Below are 21,382 nucleotides of genomic sequence, written 5' to 3' on the forward strand. Positions count from 1 at the left end.
GACCCTGTGCTTGAGTCATTTGTCACGATCACACGTAATTGATTTCTGACCTACCGAATTGTGAACCTCAAGAAAAAGAGGCTCTCGCAGGGCTCAAAATCAGCCTCCCTTTCAGCAGGCCACCCTGAGCAGCGGGTCTGACTTCCACGGAAATCTCAGATAATGGCAAGTCGTACGCAGCATCCATTAGCTTGAACCGTATGCATTGTGCATAAAGTGAAGGGGGGAAATTAAAGCCGGGCTAATCATACAGCGCCGGGGAGTTCAAAACCAACAATTTAGCATCTGATGCAAACTAGCCCTGGCTGAAGAGCCTTTATTCTCTGATATTCGCACGGCGAAGGCTAAAAACAAGCTACTGAGGCGGATGAATTTGAAGCGTACGGGCAAAGGAGGAGGAGATGAATCGCACTTTTGGACAGGCCATAAGCACAACCAGATGTCCTGCTTGAGATAAAAGCAGATGCACTTGAAGTGAAACAGTGCAGTATGGAAAGTGGGGCGGTGGGATATCCTTTCATTGTTATTTCTGTTCAAGGTTTTCTTCTATTCTGTCTATAAAGCGAGTTGAATATGCATATATTTCCTTTCCACTGATTAATAGGAAAAGTATGCTTTTTCCAACAAAGTGTGATGTACTGTACATAGAACTTTACATTTTAATACTAGAGCTGTCCCTCCATTGCAGAAGTTGCAAGAAATAAAACAAATAGCCCTTCCTATTTACATATCGGCAAACGTGCAACAGAAATGAATGTCTTGTTACGCTCTCATTTGCCTGCTTAATTGAAAAAGAAAAAAGATCAAAAAGGCACCGATATAGGCAACACACCGATATAAAACAAGTGTGCTCTATAAATAAAGCCGACCTTGATCTCACAGGCAGTACCAAACCACATGCAGAGATCATTGTGTATTGTTTTTTGGCTATGGCTGGATGTGGGCAGTCTGCGTGTATAAGACAATCTGACAGCTAAGAAAGGTCACTGGACCGCTCGTTCCCAGATCACTGATGGATTGTCCGTGAACACCAACCACCATGAGCCACCATGCATCAGCATGCGTCCTCCGAGCACCCGTCCAGTCTGGACATTTTGGACTTTTACTGCTCATTTCCCTAAATGTAGACTCGATACCATTTAATATGCGAATGTGTACAAACCATCTGCTTGCCTGCAATTGACAAGCAGCAATGTGCCGGACACAATAGCTCTTTTGAGCAGCGCTCACACTAGAAGCATAGCCTGGACTGATAGATAATGCTTTAAGAAGCTTACATTTTATGAGTCATCATCCCAAACACAAAATTCAAATCAGTATGAAAGAAGGAAAGAAAATGACTGCATGACTCGTGTATGCCCTAAAAAGTCAAACCCTATGATGACAGAACGCCATCTTTAACAGTTTCCTACAAGAAGGTATGACTTTAGTTTGCCCCGCAGCTGTAAAACCAGTATCAGATAAAAGACGGAAAAAGCTTCTGAGGACCAATAGGCTTACATCTGTTGTGCGCTTTGTGTTTACATCTACAAGGTTGGAAAATGTCAATATGTACTCTGGGCTTGTCCCAGCAGTGTTACCTCGCCTGCATTTCCTTCCCTCTGCCATCCAAACTATTCACCCTCTCTCTCTCTCTCGCTTTCATATAAAAAGGCCTTAATCATAACAGATCAACTTTGCTGTGTTCAGCAAATCTACGGTTCATCCTATAATTAAAATTGCCATGATTTACCAACCCTCACATCATTCTATCAATGAAAGAAATTTCAGCTTCAGCAAACTATTTTTTAATAAGTGCCATAACACCCCATCTAGTCAGCCCCTCCTTGCTTTTCGCTTCAGAAAATGCTCATCAAACCAAGCTAAGCATAAGGACAAGAACAAAAACAAGGGAGGGGAGCACAAACACAAAAGAGTCATTTCAACAAGCCCTTCCAGCTTTGCTTTTGCATGCTTTACGGTGATGAGACCCTGAAGGTGTGCACGGCTAAGGAATCAGCTGAGACAGCAATGGCAGCATCTCTAATTACAAATGCTCCTCCTCTGACTATCCCCCCTCCAAACTTCTCATTGTCTGCGGTCTCCCTCCCTCCGTCTCTCTCAGGACTGCCTTTTGAGCTAGCATGCACCCGTTAGCCCTGCGCTGTGTTCGCCTCAGCACTCTTAATCTGGCCCTGACCTGCTTTTTTCCCGCTGCACCGGCTGCCCACTGTGCCTCTGATTCACAGGCCCCTTTTGTTGTTGACGGGTTTGTCTAGGCCTCAGGCTGGGGCCTGGCCTGCCATTGTTGCCCACAAAGAGCCATCATAGGTTAGCAGGCGTCAGCTTGGAAGCAGGGCCCTGAGCGACCTCCACTGTTGGGAGATCGGCGGCCAAGACTGAGAGGGGAGCAGGAACGAACAGATAGGAGATAGAGGAATGCCGAGTAGAGACGCTGGTGCCAATGCCAGCTCAAGCACACTGAGACCTAAACCAGGAGGCCTTGTGAGAGATAGTGTTCGCTCAAAGTAAGACTATTGCACAGAACGGTTGCCTTTGGTGAAGTTTGTTGAAAACTGATAAGGTTAAAAGTAGCATAGTGACAGATTGATCACATTAAACTAAGCAGATCAGATTACTCTTTCAGATAAAAAATAAAACATTGTTTGATCATTGGCTAAATTAAAAACATTTGGTAAAAATATGTAAAACTGTCAATTTCACACAGAGCTGTTTAAAGCATGTGCAGGCATACAGAATAATAGGAAATGCTCTGTTAACAATACAACACAATGCACTTTAACTGGGCTCTGTGTACAAAGAAGGGCCTATTGCCAGACATCCATTCATTAAAACAGCCCTGAAGGTCTCAAAAGAGCAGCTCACCAATAGAAATCTCTCTATGGCAAGCCAGGAGGGACAAAAACGACCAGTTCGCTAACAGTAGAATAAGATTCATGTTGCCTGTGCAGTGTTGGGTGTAACTAGTTACTAAGTAATTAGTTACCGTAATTTAATTACTTTCCCCTTGAAAAAGTAAAGTAAGGGATTACTCTTATTTTTTCTGTAATTTAATTACAGTTACTTTGGTGTAATTAAATTAAATACTTTGTGTAATATGTGTGTGTAATCGTGGAATTGACATCAAAATTCAAAGTCTAATTTTAAAATCTGTGCTTCAATGCATAATTCTCACATTTGTAATACTTTGGTCAGTTAATAAGTGTACTTTATGTAGTTTAATATTATTTATTTGAATGAATTAAATAAGCCGTTTCATGCCTATCCTTGAATCACTTAACTAATCAAGGTTGATATAGGATATAGAAAGTAATTAGTAATAAGTAACTAAATACTTTTTGGGGAGAGTAATTTGTACAGTAATCTAATTACACTATTGAATATGTAATTAGTAACTAGTAATTAATTACTTTTTGAGAGTAACTTACCCAACACTGCCTGTGCAATATTATCAATGCAGGCATATAAAACATCTATGCACAACGACGGCAGCTTGGAAAAAAGCCTTTTGTGGAGAATTTGATCAATCTAAAGCGCTGCAATGATTTAGATGCAGTTTCTCGCACTAATGCACACTAGCAAGCACACCACTAAACTCAATAACCTTCCATTTTCTCCAAACCTTTGACAACGCACAATTGCACCTCATTCAGGGTTTATGAAGCTGGAACCACTTTAAGGGTCTGGACACAGACACAAGTGATTTAAAAAATGCCCCTGGCTGCCTCTAGCCAGAACATCTGAGTAGCTTTTGGGCTGTTAGGATCAGTCCTACAATGGCAGCTTGATTACCAAGTATGGCTCCTTTTCTTGAGAGTGTCAAAAAGGAAAAGGCCATCTGAAAGGCACTTAAACACAAATTATGTAGATTTAAGCACAGCTTTTAGTAACCAAAGACAGCTGCATGAATATTCATAAATCGCCCTCTGTCCCTGTTGGAGAGGGCAACTAAAGGAAGGTCTCTGTGAGAAAGCTGGCCAAAGTAGTACTTGTGCACTCTCAAGAAGTTGGCCAAACTTTGCAGACGTGTCCTGCTGTTTAAAGTAGAATGGCAAATGTCAGACAGCATGAACACATTTCAGTATATCTAAGCACCAAGGAAGTTGGAAACAAAATTGTGAAAACAAAATAAACAGTCCAACTAAACTTACTAAGCAGCAGTATCTACATGTACAGGCAACAATTACACCCACACAATACAGCGTTTCTCACCTCGCTCTTTTGCCAAGGTCATTGCCATCGCATAGCTACTCAGGCCAGTGACAAAACATTGTGTGACTGGGGCTGAATACAGAGCGTCGTAAAACAAAGGGCCCTAGTCGTGCCAGCTGGATCCTTCGAAACTTGGCACCGCTGTGCCTGGCTCATACCGCCACGGGCAAGCTGGAAAAACCCACCTCACCAGGTAGAGGCAGAGCCTCTGGAAGCCCTACACATCCATCAACTCCAGAGCAGAAAACCACAAGTGCGGTTTAGAGGACGAAAAAACCCTCTCGCTCGTTCAAATGTGAATGTGAAGGATAAACAGGATAGAGACATCTGGCACCTTTCTCTGGCCTTCTTCAGCAAAACTCCGGTGGAAAGTGAAGTGTGTTTTTTTTCACTGCCGAGATTAGAGGACCCAGCAGGGCCTGGCAGGCCTTTAGAAGAACCGCGGGTGCACTAGCAACAACAAACACAAAACATACACCCCAACCAAAGCATACTGGCCCCTTCCCTTGACCGCCATGAGGGAGGATGGAATTTTGTACACCCCCCTCAAAAATGCCTCCAGGGCTGGTCTTTGGGGTTTCCTGTTACATTACTCACACCCCACTATCAACTTGCACTAGCAGGCGAGTGCTGAAAGAAGCAGCTGCATTTCGTACGCTAGAGTAAGATTTAATCATTTTAAAAGCTTATGCAAAAGTCATTCCTTAGATGTTCTAGCACTTGTGAAGCGAAAAAAAGACTTCAGTGAGTTAAGCTGAGGAGGTCTTGCCCAACCAGAGGATCTGTTCAGACGGCTCTCCAATAGAGGCCGGGTAAAAGCTTTATGAAATGGAAACCCGGAAAGACATCCTAGCAGATTAAATGTCCACCTTTTCTCAAAATAACTGCTTTGCGGATGTGTGTTCTAAGCTGACAAAATAGGAATAGAAAATCAACAATACAGTAACATGAAAGAGAAGCAGGGGGGAGGAGGTGCTAGTTTTATCGACTTCTTTCATATTGTGTGGGGTTCAAGCTGATGGGTTGGAATAGAGGCAGCAGTGTTTCTCATCAATCCAGCAGCGCGGCAGATAGAAATGAGGTTCGTGAGTCAGCAGGAGGCATCTGCCAAAACCCGGCGGAATCAGGCAGGGGGTGAGGGGTGGCAGGACACCCCATCCAGGGCCACGCGCCAAACATAATGACCCACACACAACTGGCACAGTGCTGGGCGGCAACAGGAGGGTTTTAGTGTGGGAGTGTGTGTGCAGAAGAGGAGGGGTTTCTAGTGGAATGCATTACTTGAATTCCATGGGCATGCTGCCTCCTTTACCACAGCCACAAAAACGGAGTGTGTGGACTTCACAGAGTTGGAGAGACGGCAGGGAGGAGGGAGGTAGGAAGACATCAATGGAGAAAACCGGGCACCTTGCCAAACTCCAGTATAACAATAGAGAAAAAGTGTGAGATGAAGTGCAGAGAGCCGAGAGAGGAGATGTAGGAACCGAGCCTCAAGTCTGTTCCAAAGGCGAAGGCAATTCTATTATCAGAGAGCGGATAGAGGTCCAATGATATTCTCCAGAGGACAGGCTACAGTACCTCGTATCAAATATAAAAAAGGTAACAGAGAAAAAAAAAGGATAAAGTTGTAGATGAGGTTACAAGGTTCTAATAATGTTAATAACATAAGCATATTCTCTCTTGTAAGAGAGACAGTGTAAGACTGAAGCAACAAATGTCTAAATCTTTTTTCATCCTTTAACCATACACACACCCAGACTTCAACAGGAAAAGTTTGCAACTGCAGATATTTGACTATCCTTTGTCTGAATACTCAAAAATATAACACCAGTATCAACAATTGAAACACCTCTCCAAACCAGTATAACGAGCAGCGATAAAGCTGCCCTCTCCTTAATGCTAATCCAGGTGTACAAAATAAGGCCATCCAAGCACTTTCCGGTATAGCTGCAGAATACGACAAAAATAGAGTGTTATAGATGATCCTGCCAAGCTGGCTACTGCAGACATGGGTGGAAGCAGATGTTGGAGAGCTAGCATGAGATTCCACCTTTCCCCTCGGACCGGATGGGGTTTTATTTTCATGACCTCAGCGGTAAGTGGACTGGATGGCCACATGACCTGACAAAACAGGACAGGGCCCAAATACTTCCAGAATGCTGCAGGGCTGAGGATGACTAGACCAGCAAGCAGGAAAAGTGATGATGTCTAAATGCTTAAACCCAGGTGTGTGATTACAAAATATAAAAAACCCTCTGTCCCCACATAAACCACTCCATTGTTTTCATATACACCCAAAGCCCCATCTGTGCTGTAGCTAGGTTGTCCAGCACAGCTCATTACTCTCCATATCTCTCATATTATGCGGACAGTGCATGAGTTATGACCATGACACTAGACTCTAGACCTATGGGTCATGGGAATGAATCTTCATTGGGATACTGTTTTGTGCCCTTGAGACGACTGCACTAGGTGTCAATGTTTCAACTGGGGGATCTACAGAGTATTCCAGAGGTCTGTAAATGCTTGAAAATGGTAATCAAATTCATTTGGTTTAAGCAGGCATAACTCTTCTCAGTTAAGATTAATCCTGTTAAATATGCATGCCCCAACAATAAAAGGAATGCATGACAAGCCAGCTTTGTGCTCTGAAGACAGCATAAAGTACTGAAGAGGACAGTATGGGGTGGGGCGGGGCCTAACAGGACTACAAACAATGAAACTTTCAATATAGCGTGGTTCAATGTGTGCCTTGGCAGTTTAAGTGGGGGTCCTTATTTGAGCGTATCTTCCTTTAAAGTTGCTCTGGGGAAGGAGGAAGGTTTTAATCAGCGCATGAAGACAGATCCATCAGATATGCTAATCAGAGATCTTACCTGAACAAATACCCTCAAGAGCAGTCTCATCCATCTTAATTGGAGGAGGGTTCTTTAATAATGCAAGGAAGGAGGCTTGGAAAAGAAATATTATGGAGGGATGAGAGCAGGGGGTGCTTTGCTATCTACTCAGCATAGATTGAGCAAAATTCAAGCAACATTTCTCTGTGAAGAGATTAAATAAATCTTAAGAATCTGCGGGCAAAGATGGGAAGTAACGAAGTACAAATACTTCGTTACTGTACATAAGTAGATTTTTTGGGTATCTGTACTTTACTTCACTATTTATTTTTCTGACAACTTTTTACTTTCACTTCTTACATTTTTAAACAAATATCTGTACTTTCTACTTCTTACATTTTCAAACCAGACTCGCTACTTTATTTTAATCTGTATTATTTTTTGTCATGCGTGCCTCGCCTTCGTTTTAAACACGAAGCCCATTGGTTTATCGTTTCCCTGCTTATAACACGCCACAGTCATCTGCTAGTCAGTACAAAGCTAACACGCACGGAGCAAGGCAACCGAAAACAATGGATGAGACAGACGGAGTTAGCAGTGTCGACGTGGTCGAGGTTAGAGTCACCTATGGCCATATATTTGGGAGATGTTTGAAATTGTCTGCGTCAAAAAGGAAAAGAAGTCACTGCTTGGTCAGCTGTGAAAAAGGCGCTTGATATGGCGTTTTTCCAGAAACGTTTTTTGCAAACACTCTTCACTCCATAGGATTATAATGTGCTACAGATGCTGGCAGCTTCAATAAAGAAGTCAAATGTGAACATAGCCAACTTTAGTGCAGCCTCATGGAAATTAACCATGTGTTTGTGGTAGCTTTCGTTTTAATTGAAAAATAAATGAACTTAATTCACCATCAGTAGAGGATGTGAGGTCCAGTTACCAGCGTGACACTAAAGCAGGTAGTAGTAATGGCTACTTTTTACTTAAGTATATTTTAGAGCACATACTTTTTTACTTTTACTTGAGTAACAAGTTTAGTCATTACTCCAACTTTTACCAGAGTATTTTTAAACACGAGTATCTGTACTTCTACTTGAGTAAGGGATGTGTGTACTTTTGCCATCTCTGTCTGCAGGCAGCAAAAGGCTAGCCACATACGTGTATACAGACCTTTTCTCATCTGAAAGTGCTTACACAATAGAAGTAGCTCATAGAGGGTATGACAGAAAAGAATACATAAGATGTCTTTTGAGGACATTTCTGAGATAAACAGAATTTCCTAAGGAACAGCTAGACTGCCCTTTCTGAAGTTATCATTGGTCAACAGATGCCTACGTCAAAGTGTGTTGCAGCAGTGGAGTGTCACTTCTTTCTACCAACTTGAGTTGCAGCATCACCAAATCAAAATATTCACACAGTGTACAACATTATAAATAGTACTGTAACGTGAAAGACATCAATATGCACGTTGACTCTCATACCTGTTACCACTTTCTTCTGGACATCACACTGAAATACATTACTCCACGACTAAGCAAACCACAAGCTTTGAAGTCCAACCAAAAGACAGTTTTGCACAAAGAGGCTTCTAGGTTTACAACTGGGAGAATTGAGAGGCAGCCGTCCATTGTGGTGATCTATCGACTTCAAAGCCAGGGTGTGTTTATGACACATGCACACACTATTTGAATTGGGCTGATCTCTGAGAGGCTGTGGCACCCGGGGAAGAGTGGGGAAACCCCTCAAATTCCAGCCGTTGTGAATATTGCGATATACAGCAGAAAGTACATGAAAGGTGGAATGAGAGAATGGAATGAGGCATCACTAACACGGCATTAAATTTAACATGGTCCTAGCATGAATAAGTGATGTAACAACAAAGGCATCTTAGCCTTTAGCTAAGGGGCTAGCTAAAACATCTTTTCAATAGTCATACAAATGGCATCCTGCACCAAAGCTGCAGTTTTTTTATTGCTTAGAACACGGCCTTCGGGGTGGAGGAGGGGATTGGACAATGAAGGGCCTGCTGACATGGTCCAATGGCTGTTTAGCCTTGGGGAGTTCCCAGCACTGGGCTTTTGTAATCAAGTGTAGCACTAACCTCCTCGGTTTACCAAAGACGGCTTTGCCATCTGAAAGGACAATGCAGGCTAGTGTTCATGACAGGTAAGACATTGCAAATAGTGATTACAGACATGCCAGGTGCAAAGTAGGGTTAATTTACTTCATCTTGAATGTCTCATTACACAGTTCATCATTTGGGAGAGTACAGCAGAACATAACCTCAACACTTCTAACCGTTTCAGCAATTGTATATTACGTACACAAAGTGAAAAACAGGCCAGATCATATGAAACTGTAACACAGGTGAAGACGACGTGGTGTCAAGCCACAACAAGGCCACAGAGGAAATAGTTACCGGTGCATGAACAAGCATTATGATCTTGACATCCTGTGCAGGCAGCGTATTGAAACCAGGCACAGTCATAATGCTTAAGAAGTAAACACCAACCCTTGTAATTCTATGACTCACTGTGATGGTGCATTGTCTAGGCTAAAACATAGGTTCTCGCACTATGCATTTGAATGGCTGTACTTGTGCTGGAAACTTAACAACTATGACTCAACCATGACCAGTGTAAATAAAGATCTGATAGCCTCTAACAACTAATGTTTTTATCACAACTCTGATACAATGGGGAAAGAAAAGTCTGAATCATTCCAAGTTAAAGTGGACAATGCTGAAACACATACTCCAGGCCTCTTTTTCAAACCATCTCCGGATCATTTCTGCGCCTGCAGTAACGCATTGTGATCCTCAGAAAGAAATGAGCATGGTGGAGTGGGGTCTGGGGGGCGTCTCCTTGTTGAAACCGGAATGGTAATGAGAGACGAGACTCCAATCAAACTGAATTATCCCAGACAGGCCTCTTCAATCACTGGCTGATTTAACCCACTGACGTTCTCTCTGTTTCTCCCCCCTACTCCATTCTCTTCTTTTCCTCCCCTTCAACCGCCCGATGAAGGATAGCTGTCATGAATATTCCTTTAAAATCCCTCTTTAAATGAAAGCCCAGCCCCAAGAGGACACCTGTTTTCATCCATGAGCGCAGTGAGTGGTGATGAGACCAGGGCCACAGCTATTGCCTTTCATTAGCCGGTCTTTGTGCTTTCCCGTCACGGCCACAATGATCCACCATTTACTGCTGATGAAAACAAATTGTGCACCGGGTGCTTCAATGCAGCCCCAGATTGGCTAGCTCAAAATACAGCAAGGCAAATCCATTACTCTGTAATATCTTTAGAATGGTAATAGTTTTATAAAGAAGGTAATGTTGCACCACCGGCACCGATGTGAAGTCAACACAAGGGAAGGTGAAAGCAGATTCTGAAATCGCTGCTAACACAGATGATAACATGTATTATCATTAATTCAAAGCTATGTTACCGAATAGTGTTTATTATATTAGTGAGGCAGGAAAACATACGCAAATTGTTGTTTTCAATATTTTGCAGGCTATTCTGCAACTACGAAGTTCCTGTCCTTGTCTATCGGGATTACTTCTCAATTATACAGCTGGTTCTGTGTCTTTCAACCAAAGTGGAGGGCATTCATTATACAAAAAATATATAAGCGATGATGTGTCTTTTGCACAGAATCGGATAAGATAGTGTTTAATTGCGGCTTTCATGAGTTACGCTTTAATGCTATTGTTGCTGGCTGGTTTTATCCAGTAGATAAGGCAGCACGATTTCAACACTGATTTACACTTTCTGACGCCGCCTGCCTCATTCTGCTGCTATAGCAAAAAAAGTGCATAGTGTTCCTTTCCTTCAGAGTAGAAATTATACCAAGCAAAAAAATTTGAATTTAAAATCAAAAAGACTGCTGAAGTTGAAAGGCTTTCAAGATGCTTAAGTTACGACTGTGATGTACTAAAGAATGTTTATCCAAAGAGGTATCACATATGCCCTTCCAGCGGCCAAGGTTTATGAGGATGAAAAACATTAACAAAAAAACGTTATAAATGAAAAAACATCCTGAATTGTGTTCCTTCACTTTACCTCCCTACCCTTTGTCTCTGAAGAGCAATGGATTATTTGTCTTCCCCGGTGACCTTTAATAATGGAAAGACAAGTGAAATGTCCGCTGCACTTGTCTCTGGTGTAGGGCTCCGAGGACTTCACCCTCATGAGATGAGCTCAGCCCGGGTTGGTGGCCCCCACTGCCTTTTCCCTGCAGCCTAACAATGGCTGCCCTCTGCGCTCTAGGGTGGAGGGCGCACTGAGCCTGTTACACCATGACAAGTACCACAATCCCCCATTCAAGAGCACATTTTCTCCCCCCTCAGCCTATACAAGAGCCAAACCTATTCATCACATTGTTTTTTAAAGCACATGACTTCTGTGTTTGTCAGGTGTTTGAATATGACCTGGAAACCGCAGGTTGCCCACACACTATGTGCATTGTGGGTAATGATGCAAACAAAGACTGTCTTAAGACATTTATATCTCCCTTTCCAATATCGAGAAATAAACCCAAAGCAAATCAATTAAATCTTGTGCCAGCATTGTAGTTCTGAACGATAGTTATTTCTGCTGAACAGTACAAAAGTCAAAGTTCTGAGTCCCGCAGGATTGATTGCGGAGGACATAGTGTATTACATTTCTGAACATCATCTCGAGTCAGTGCAGGAGGGGTCTGCGTGCATGGAAGCACGGTACGGGCCAAGGAGGATGTTGAAGGATGGAGCACTAAGAAGTGCATAGTGTGGGGGGAGTGGTCCAGACGCACAGGCCCATGGCTGTCGGCCACATTTATCACGTTTGGAGTATGAGCGGATGGGAGGGGCAAGGGTAGCCCCCTCTCTGCATGCATGCATGTCTGCCACTGCATTGACGTGTACACTGTCAGTCCTAGAGTCAGGGAGGGCTGGAAGACTAATGAGGACCTTTTCTCTCTCTCTTTCACTTGTCTCTCTTGCCCTCCAGAGGATGGCGGCTGGGTGGCCATAGTGCGGGAGGGCAGATGATGACAGGTCGGTTATTTACTCTGCCTTTCATATTTGCCTTTTAGTTTGGTCGCTCCCCCCTCTCTCCTCCAACCATTTTCCTGCAGTCATCTGTTCACTTGCTGCCTGCAAGAAACTGGTGCCTAATGGCCCATATCAGCACAGCCACTGCAGGGGAATAGAGGCCTGTCATTAGGCTATATTGAAAAAGAGGCCAGTAGGCAGGGAGAGGGGGAAACTGAAAGCCATTGATATTTATATTTTGTGCACCTACCAGGGCACAGGCTTAAAGATCAGCTTTTGACACCACCTGCAAACCCTGCTTTGAAAAAAAGAGGAGCTATCAATATTTCATTAAGAATTTCTTTTTAATGTTGAAAAGGGAGGTAGTTCTGTCCGTATAACACAAGATGGGCGTACAAATGTCCTTGACTAATGAATAGTCCTTTCATTATTCAGTAGCCAAATCATTTTATGCCTCACATATGCAAGTAATGATTGACAGAAAGAATGGGGATGGAAGTACTTGATGCTAATCTACCGTAATAGAGAGCACGGCCACCTGCAACTGCAATTCATGTGCATGAACATGCCAACTTCTTCTGCCCCATCACATGACTGTAACCATAACGGTTGTAACTTGTAGCACTTGTGCTACACCAGCAGTGATCTTGAGTTGGAAGAAGCTAGTTGTTTTTGTGCAACCCAGCGTTCTCATATGCTTCCTCCTATGGTGTGTTTGTTTCGTCACGTATTGAGTGACTGTGGTTCATTTGAGGGGGCGACAGGCTGTGAGGAAAGCTAAAAGAAGAGTTATGTTTTTCCACAAGACCTGCAAAGTCATGGTAATTTGTAAATCAGACAGAGGTAAAAATATCCTGAGTCATAAAACAATTTAAAGTCCACAGAGATTAGGACAAAAGATACAATATCCCTGAGTTTACCGCACCACAAGGTCAGTGCATGAGTAATTCTGAAAAAAGTTTGGTATAGGATGTTCCATGAAGAACTCAAACAAGCCTTCCTGCACTTCAACTAGTGGAGCATGGCATCAGCAAAGCCAAGGTCATGGGTTTCATTCCCAGCCAAAGCACGTACTGATGCAAAAAGCCTGACACCACTGTAATGCTCACTGAGGAAAAGCGTCTGTTAAATGCAGAAATGTAAACAAAGAGACAATCCTAAAGTCTCAATATGGTTTGCCATGAAGCAACAAACTCTGTTGACTAACTAAAATGTGCAAATGTACACGGTCCTCGCAGAGCTCTTTCAATATACTTTGCTGATGTGCTCACCTTGCTGATGGGTATTTAAGCATTGCAGGCAATTAATGTTTATTCAGGGGAGCACAGACTGACAGCAATACATTAGCATAACTGGGCAGTTCCACCCATTGGAAGAAGTGAAAACTGTAAGTGCTCACTCGCTTTAGAAACTGCAAGAAGAAAAACTAGAACAAAAGGTACCCCTGTTAGTGGTGTGAAGCCGTTTGAAGTAGAGAATTCACATATTGAAGCTTTGTGCTCAAAGACTCATCAGCCCTTCAAAGAGCCTTGCAAAACCTTCTAAGGCCCACTTTAGACAAATAATTCAATGTAAAAATAATGGTTGTAGGCTGGGCTGTTAAAATCTGTGCAAAGACAGCTTCGGGTCACCTCATCCTGTCCTGAATATCACTCTGAATATGTTGTTTTAGGAGGTATAAAAATTTCAATTAATGGTGTCATTTAATCAGATAAAAGCTGACCATCTCCAGTCATCCCCACTCCTAAATGAGCCAGACAACTGTTCACAGCTGCATAAATATTCATGGTTAGGTAGACTTTTACCATCTGGGTGCAAATCTCATTTTAAAGGCAGTGAAAAGGCAGCAAGTGGGTTCCAATAAACAGTGTTGCTTTTTTGAAGCAAAACAGTGGTGCACTTATTGACTTTTAGGTGCTAATGTTTTTTTTTCCATTTAAAATCATGCTTTTTTGCAATACTAAAAAAAGTACTCTTTAATCGAAATTACAAGAAACCTACCCTGACTGCACACTGAGCAGAACCCAACAAAATAAAGCCAGCTGAAACAGAGCCCTAAAATGGAGCAGGTACAAATCAATAGCACAAGGTGGATCTGTTCAATATGCAGAATTAAATAATTGAGAAAAAAATGGCTGTAGAATCAATACAATCAAGCAGAGACCTTTAAAGCGCACAGCGCTAATGGTGGGGTCTTGTGATTGGTGGCTGGCAACAAGTCAAGCTAAAAACAGGAACTGCAATACAAGGGCTTGTATGGCTAGAATAAACACACATGAAATGATAGCTTTAAAAAGTCCATAGCCTCCCATGTGACATTTGCATAGAGGTTTGCACATCGCTAACTGCCACTGACTGGGGCCTCTTTCTTTCACCCTCTGGCAGGATATTTGACCCCATCTCCAATACACATTATCCTTCCTCTCTAGTCCAGACTGAGAAAATTAAGTTTCCATGTGAACTGGCCACAAAAATCCCTGCACACAAAATCTCAGCTGGATGAAAGGCCTTCTATGGGGGAGGGTAGCTGCCTGAGTGCTGCTTGAGTTTCATGCACTCCCGAGTTTAGTGTTACAGACGCAAGGATTTTCCTCCGCGTCTTTACAAATTGAAGGTAGGGGCGGTCCTCTATTTTCTGCCTGCCTAAACATACCTCGTCATAGTATATGATTCCATTTCCTCTGTGCAATCTCACCTACGAACCAATTTTTCCCCTCCTTCTGTTCTCGCTTGGCTGATTTGCCTTCTATTTTCTCGCGTTTTGTTTCCTCTGGAATTCTCTAACATTTGTTAGGCAATTACAGCCAAATGAGGCCCCATTAGGCATGTCTGGAGGCCCCTTCTTTAAAGAGGAGCAACTCTCAGCAGCCTCTATCTCTGACAATGACACCCAAACAGAGAACCAGGCAGGAGGGAAGTTAGAGAAAAAAAAGAGAAAAGGGCAAGTCCCTCCCAGCGATAAAGTAAAAAAGGTTTACAGCAGATCCATGAGCTTTGAAACATGCGTATCTTGTGTAAACCCGAGCTTTAAAGGCTTGCCAGCCCTATATTTTGTTCCTCCCAATGCATAAAAGCATAAACGTTCCATTAAAGTGGCAACTTCATGATGGAATATCGACGAAATAATCAACAGCCTGTGTACAGAGATCAAAGAGGTAAAGCTCCTATCAGATGGGACCTTTAACAACCAGCACTTTTAACTAGGATTGGGAGAGGCAATAATGCATAATGAGTGCATGTGTGTGTCTGTGTGCACACATCTCAGCGAGTTCCAATAAAATGCAGATAAGTCGCAGCGGGGAGAGGAGCTGACATGAGTATGCAGCCCAGCCCAGCAGGGCATGGATGGGAACCTTGCCACTGGCTCAAAACTGGAGCTCCTTTTTGCAAGCCGGAACAGGAAAAGCAGACACACTGACACAAACCAACAGCCACTTTCCCAGCTGTGTAGATAACAACACAGTGTCCATCTAAAGGGGCTTGCACAACGGATGTGGAAACGCCGAGCAGTAGCACCTTTGTTTGTAAAAATGAACATTGTTTTCTATGAGTGTACACACACCGGCGCCGCCATTCGGTGCCTGGTGGTGGCGCTCTACTACAACTCAGGACACTGTTCTGAGTCCTGCAGCACCATAATATAACATTAAATTAGATGTTATTTGACTGAAATCATCTTTAATGTACACACTGACTTCCCCATAAGCTGCTAGACGCATTTATCTTTTTGAGAATAACGGAAAAACAGCACATTAATACAGAAAACCTCTTGATTCTACCAAGTTAATAACAGTTGTCCTAGACGCGACGCAGCGCGGCGCTTCCGCATCCGGTGTGCGACCCCCTTAAGGCTCCTGCACTAAGGGGTACATAAACTAAATCAAAGTTACTGAATCAAAGAAAGGGGAAAGAGAGAACAGAAACATACACACTCATCACACTGTAAAAAACATATTACATACAGCTATATAAGCTTTATGCATTTGAAAATATAGCTGCGAACTGCTCTTTTAGAATGCATTACTTTTTTTGGGACAGTCATGGCCTAATGGTTAGACTTAGAGAGTCAGACTCGTGAACAGAAGGTTGCCGGGTTCGATTCTCAGGGCCGGCGGGTAACGACTGAGGTGCCCTTGAGCAAGGCACCGTACCCCTACTCGCTGCAGTGATAGATGCCCACTGCTCAGGGTGTACGCGTGTTCACGACTTGCTGTGCGTGTGTTCACTACTGACTGGATGGGTTTAATGCAGAGGTCACATTTCGGGTATGGGTCACCATACCTGACAAATAGGTCACTTTCATTTCTTTCACTTCACTTTTAGTAAGGCTTTTGCAAGCTTGAGCCCAGCGTTCAGAAGCGAGGACGTGATCAAAGCCTCTGACACATCTTTTGTCCTGGAATGCGGTGAGTTGTTTTTCACCTTGCTCCAGTTGCCGCTGATTAGCTGACAAGCCAGCTAACCACCCACTTCCCCATTTCCAAATTAATTTACATTCTTTGATAAAGACAAAGGGGGAAAAAGTGTTTAATGGCCGTGTCCTTCAAAACGAAGAGTGCTAATAAGTGTGAAAAGGAGATTTGTTTAAGTGATTTTCTTTGAGACTTGCAGGCATGGAATTAATTACCTTGATTAAATATTGTCTGTACGGCTGATGAAAGATAGAGCAGAATTAGCGGTCCCTTGTTGAACTTGTATGGTGCTGAATGAGATGTGTCCCGATTACAAAGACCAAAATGATGGCAACACTCAAAGGAGACAAAGAGCTAAAAACAGGCCTGCTGACATCACAGAGCAGCCATGGGGCTAATTCTTAATGGCTGCTACCTTACAATCGCTTTCACAAACTGGCATCAAACTATCTTGCACCATAAATTTTTAAGGTAGTCTAGCTACGATTGAAGCACATTATCTGACATTTTGGTTTGTTCATTTAAATAAGAATTGTGTTTTGCGTTGTGAAAGCATGTTTACTGTTATACAAGTGATATAAACGTGCATTAAAACCTCTCCATTGTTGCCAGTGGCAAAAAGGGTTTCCAAATAACCTGAAACCTTAGTGTCACTTGGCAGAAGTGTAACATAGCTCACAATAATGCCTGCCTAGGTTTTTCAGAGGCACTAAGGGGACTACATAACCTTTGACTGGCTCCTCCATCCATAATCTCATAGAACTTTTGCCTCCTAGCCACGGCAGAAGGTTTCATAAAGACTCCTTATCACAGCTTTGTGCTCTGTTGCGAAGAGCTGCACTTTTAACCACCCTCCCACCCCACAAACACACACACAACGACAACCCCCTTTCCTCTGTGAATGAGGGGAGTTTTCTACAGCTGGGTAACAAAGCATGACCCAATAATCCACAAGCCTGACTCAAAGCTAGAACCTCCTCTCTAAGGACTTTATAAGACAGAGGCTGTGGGCTGGGGTGGTTGAATTACACAAACACAAATGAGAATTAATTATTCTTATCAAATCAGCTTCCTGTAGCGTGGCGCCCAGCCTTTAATATTTGGGTCACAAAATCTGACTACTTAACATTCAGAGGCTAACTGCTTTTCTAGGTTTGGGTGCAAAACAGCTATGACATCAAACTTTTTGACAACCTGCCTGTCTCACTGCGAGCAAGCATTTGTGTACAACTCTTTGTTTTAATTTTAGCAAACGTGTTGAATAGACATAAAAAGCCATTGGTACTTTGTTGTGGTGTCTTTCAGAGCTATAAACAGGTTTAGAGAAAACGGAACACTTTGAAGAGTCAAACATAAAACAAGAGAGACAAAGAGAGTTTATTCAAGCATGCACGGGTGGATCTTGTACTGAGGAGGCAAAAATACACCCACACATGCACAAATTGTAAGATCTCTGTCTGTCCATGGTTATATATACACATTACACATGAACATAAAGCCAATCAGATACACGCAAGCATGCAGATGCAAACGATAAAGTTTCTACTTTCTGTATTCAACAACACCACCAGAACACAATCTACAAACGTAACAAAACAGAATGCTATTAAACCTGCTTTAATCTAGCAGCGATATCACTTCGCTGTCAGTCAGACACCCGTCAACTTTCAACTCGATCATATGGCTCCTTTACAAGGTTATGCAACTAATGTGCATAATAACCCATAATCAAAAAGACACTAAATGTGATAGTTTAGTACTTTGAAATAACTTAACATTTGTAGGATTACCCATAATAATAAAGACAAATTATAAACACGTTACACTATTGGTTGCAATGACCATAGCTTGCAAACCAAGAAAACATGCCTTTAAACATTTTTCATTAACGACAGTCCAATGTGTATGGTAATCTTAAAAAAACACAAAATAACTTGAAATGGTTTTGTTTAATGTGAAAAGGGAGCTACATACCCCATGAAGGGAGCTTTTCAAGGTTGCTAAAGAAGTGCCTGTGTTATTTCATTACAGCTAGGTTATCAAGTTTCCTTTTAACACAGGCCTTTTAAAGGGACACAGTGGATCTTTGTGAGAATAAATGAATCATGGCTTCTTCATTGAATTAGATAGATGTATACTTTCACTACTCTCATAACACCTACAATTATTTGAGATCTGGGGCTTCCTGTAACTGCTATTTCAAGAAAAGAATGCTTACATTATAGGAGAGCTGTGGCTGGTTTTCAAAATGACTGATTACCTTTTTTATCCTGTTAGTATGTGCTATAGGCTAAATATTTAATAGTGTGAATGGATCTGTTGATCTTAACTAAACCCTCAAGCTTCAAACATTACAAATGCCAGATTCAGACTTGCAAGTGATGGTTTACCAATGTTGCAATTTTACGACTTCAAATGAACACTTCATTTATCATGTTATGCTTATGAACCTTGTGGTGTCTAATATCTATTTTAAAAGTCACTTTTCCCGTTTTCCTGGCAGTATTTTGCTAGTATGGTCACCAAAGTAAATTGAGTGGGGGGAGGAAAATGCATAGACATTTGGGTAGCCATTGAAACGGTCTGCGGGCTGCTAAACGCCAAAGCATTTTAATTTCCTCGATTAAATGAAACGTGGAAAATTGGGCAGGTTTTAGAAAAAACATCTTTAAGTTAACACACGCTGCTATTCGACGTCGGTGAATACACAAGAACTGGTCCGATAATGAGAGGGGGTGTTGAGCTATTGTGCTGTAACGTTAGCCTCTCCGAGGGCAACCCAACGACACATTTAATACTACAAATTGTACTCATTTTAACGCGTATGTAGGGAAAGAATGTTCAAATTAAAAAAACGTACGTTTAGATAAGGTCTAAGCTCGTGTTTTACGATTCGTTTTACGACGAGAAAAACTCGTCCTTTGTCTTGACCAACCAGCAAATAAACAAAAGATATGGGATTTGGATCCAAGCGGATTACCCTGGATATAATTATATCAAAAGACACAACAACCGTCAAGCAAGCACCCATATCCGATGAAAAACTACCAATTCCCCAAAACAACTTCACGGGTAGCGATTCAACAAAAAATACCAATTTAGTGCGCTACAACAGTGATTCATTGTGACCACCACACTTGTCTTATCTTCCTCCCGACCTGGCAAAGAATGTTCCGTTTCGTTTTTAAAACGCTAACGTTAAATATGTATTATGTTATCTTTTCTGTAACTTGTGCGGTGATTCTGTGTTTACCCATACTTTTATACACATTATAGCCACCTGGAAACGCCAATCCAAATGAATTCCGTACTGTAGCCATTGCAACATACCCAACGGGAAGCCCTTTAATTTTTAAAACGTGCGCTCCGTTTCTTTCGCAATACGGCAGGCATTTAAACGCTCCCTGCCTAAATCACTGGAAGTGACTAATGTTATCGATAATAAAACGATGTAGAAACACTGTGTCTAATCAAAGCCACTGGCTTGTATCTTAGAAAACTTAATTTATTTAAAAGTGAAACAAATCTGAGACCGTAAGCAGGTGAAAATAATCTCTGGTTACTTTCAGCGATTCAAAAAGTAACAACTTGCTTTGGACCGTTAAAGGGACACTTACCGACTTGTAAGACATTGTCCACACAACCGGTTTCCAAAAGCCGGATTCCCCGGCGGAAAGGCAGTCCATCTCCGGTAGCCCCAGTCCCAGCGCTGCCGGTTGTGTTCGTAACTCCTCCAGGGACTGAACTGGTTCCAACGGACGAGCTAGAGCCCACTACGGGACTCTCTTCGCCTGCCACTCGGCACTGAAACGACGAATACATACATATTTCCCTTTCGTTCCTCGGAAAAGACCAATAAACGATACGACGTTGAACTGGCTCGGGAATCCGCTCGAAGCGCTCCTCCACCCTCTCGAAGGCCCATTTCTCCGCTACGGCCTTAGCAGCGCAGTCCAGTAGAGATTCCGGGCAACGAAAGCGAGAGTTCGGAAATCCCGGTCCAGGCCCCGGACCCGGTCCTCGAGGAGCGGGACGCAAACACGGACGCTTGCTGGCCGGGGGTAAGGAGAGGTGAAGCGGCGGCTGAGGCAATAGTTCTCCACGTCCCTCCGCCATGACAACCAAATAAACACTAAAGCGAGGACCGCGGCTCTAGAAGCGAACAGACTGAGGAACCGCGCAACGGGAGGGTCATGGGTGAGAACTGAGTCTCATACGTCACTACCAATAACAAACGCGCTCGAGCCAATAGCGAGGAAGCGCTCGAGCGAGGCGATGCGCATTGCGCATGTGTGTGTTGAATTGACAACCACGGCGTTGGTCAAAATGATTGTCTGGTAGGAATATACATTACAATATTTTTGTTATTTACAGCCTTTTGTTATTTACTTTCCACGAACACAGATGAGTCAATTGTTTGCTGCAGTATTTTTTATATAAATGTGTGTGTTAACAGTGCAGGGAGAATTAAACATAGCCTATATGCTGCTTATCTCGCCACATCGTTATAACCTACATTCTGGAAATGTATTCAAAACAAAGATAAATTCAGTCGTAATAACTCCAGCAACTCTTTTTAGTGTGACATAAAGTTTGAAAATTTTCCATCACAATCTGCCTCTTCACCGATGTGTATTGCCCACCCTGGTGGCCAAGTATATAACGCCAGTTGATTGATGCTGTCAAAGTCAGACTATGAAAGTTTTACACGTGTCTAAAACAAATGATAAGCTATGTATTTAGGATTGCATTCTCACGTAAACATATACATTGAAAATAGCATAATCAGCTATATTTGCAATCGCATTGTGAAAACAAAGATGAAATGTTAAGTCTACATTAATACAATCTTTACTTTTAATTGCATGATGCATAATTCTTTTTTTCA

The 21,382-nt window shown here is 42.5% G+C and overlaps 1 protein-coding gene across 1 annotated transcript in view; it reads right to left on the reverse strand.

Moving 5' to 3' along the window:
• The window catches only part of zswim5 (zinc finger, SWIM-type containing 5), a 40,010-nt gene extending 19,297 nt beyond the window's left edge, over positions 1-20,713 (reverse strand). Inside the window, exon 1 of the mRNA XM_057334190.1 lies at positions 20,112-20,713. Coding sequence (XP_057190173.1) covers positions 20,112-20,610 — 499 coding nt within the window. The 5' untranslated portion in view covers positions 20,611-20,713. The remainder of the gene's footprint in view (positions 1-20,111) is intronic.
• Positions 20,714-21,382: the final 669 nt, after the last annotated feature.

The sequence above is a fragment of the Triplophysa rosa genome, linkage group LG5 (assembly GCF_024868665.1).
Source record: "Triplophysa rosa linkage group LG5, Trosa_1v2, whole genome shotgun sequence".
Lineage (NCBI taxonomy): Eukaryota > Metazoa > Chordata > Actinopteri > Cypriniformes > Nemacheilidae > Triplophysa > Triplophysa rosa.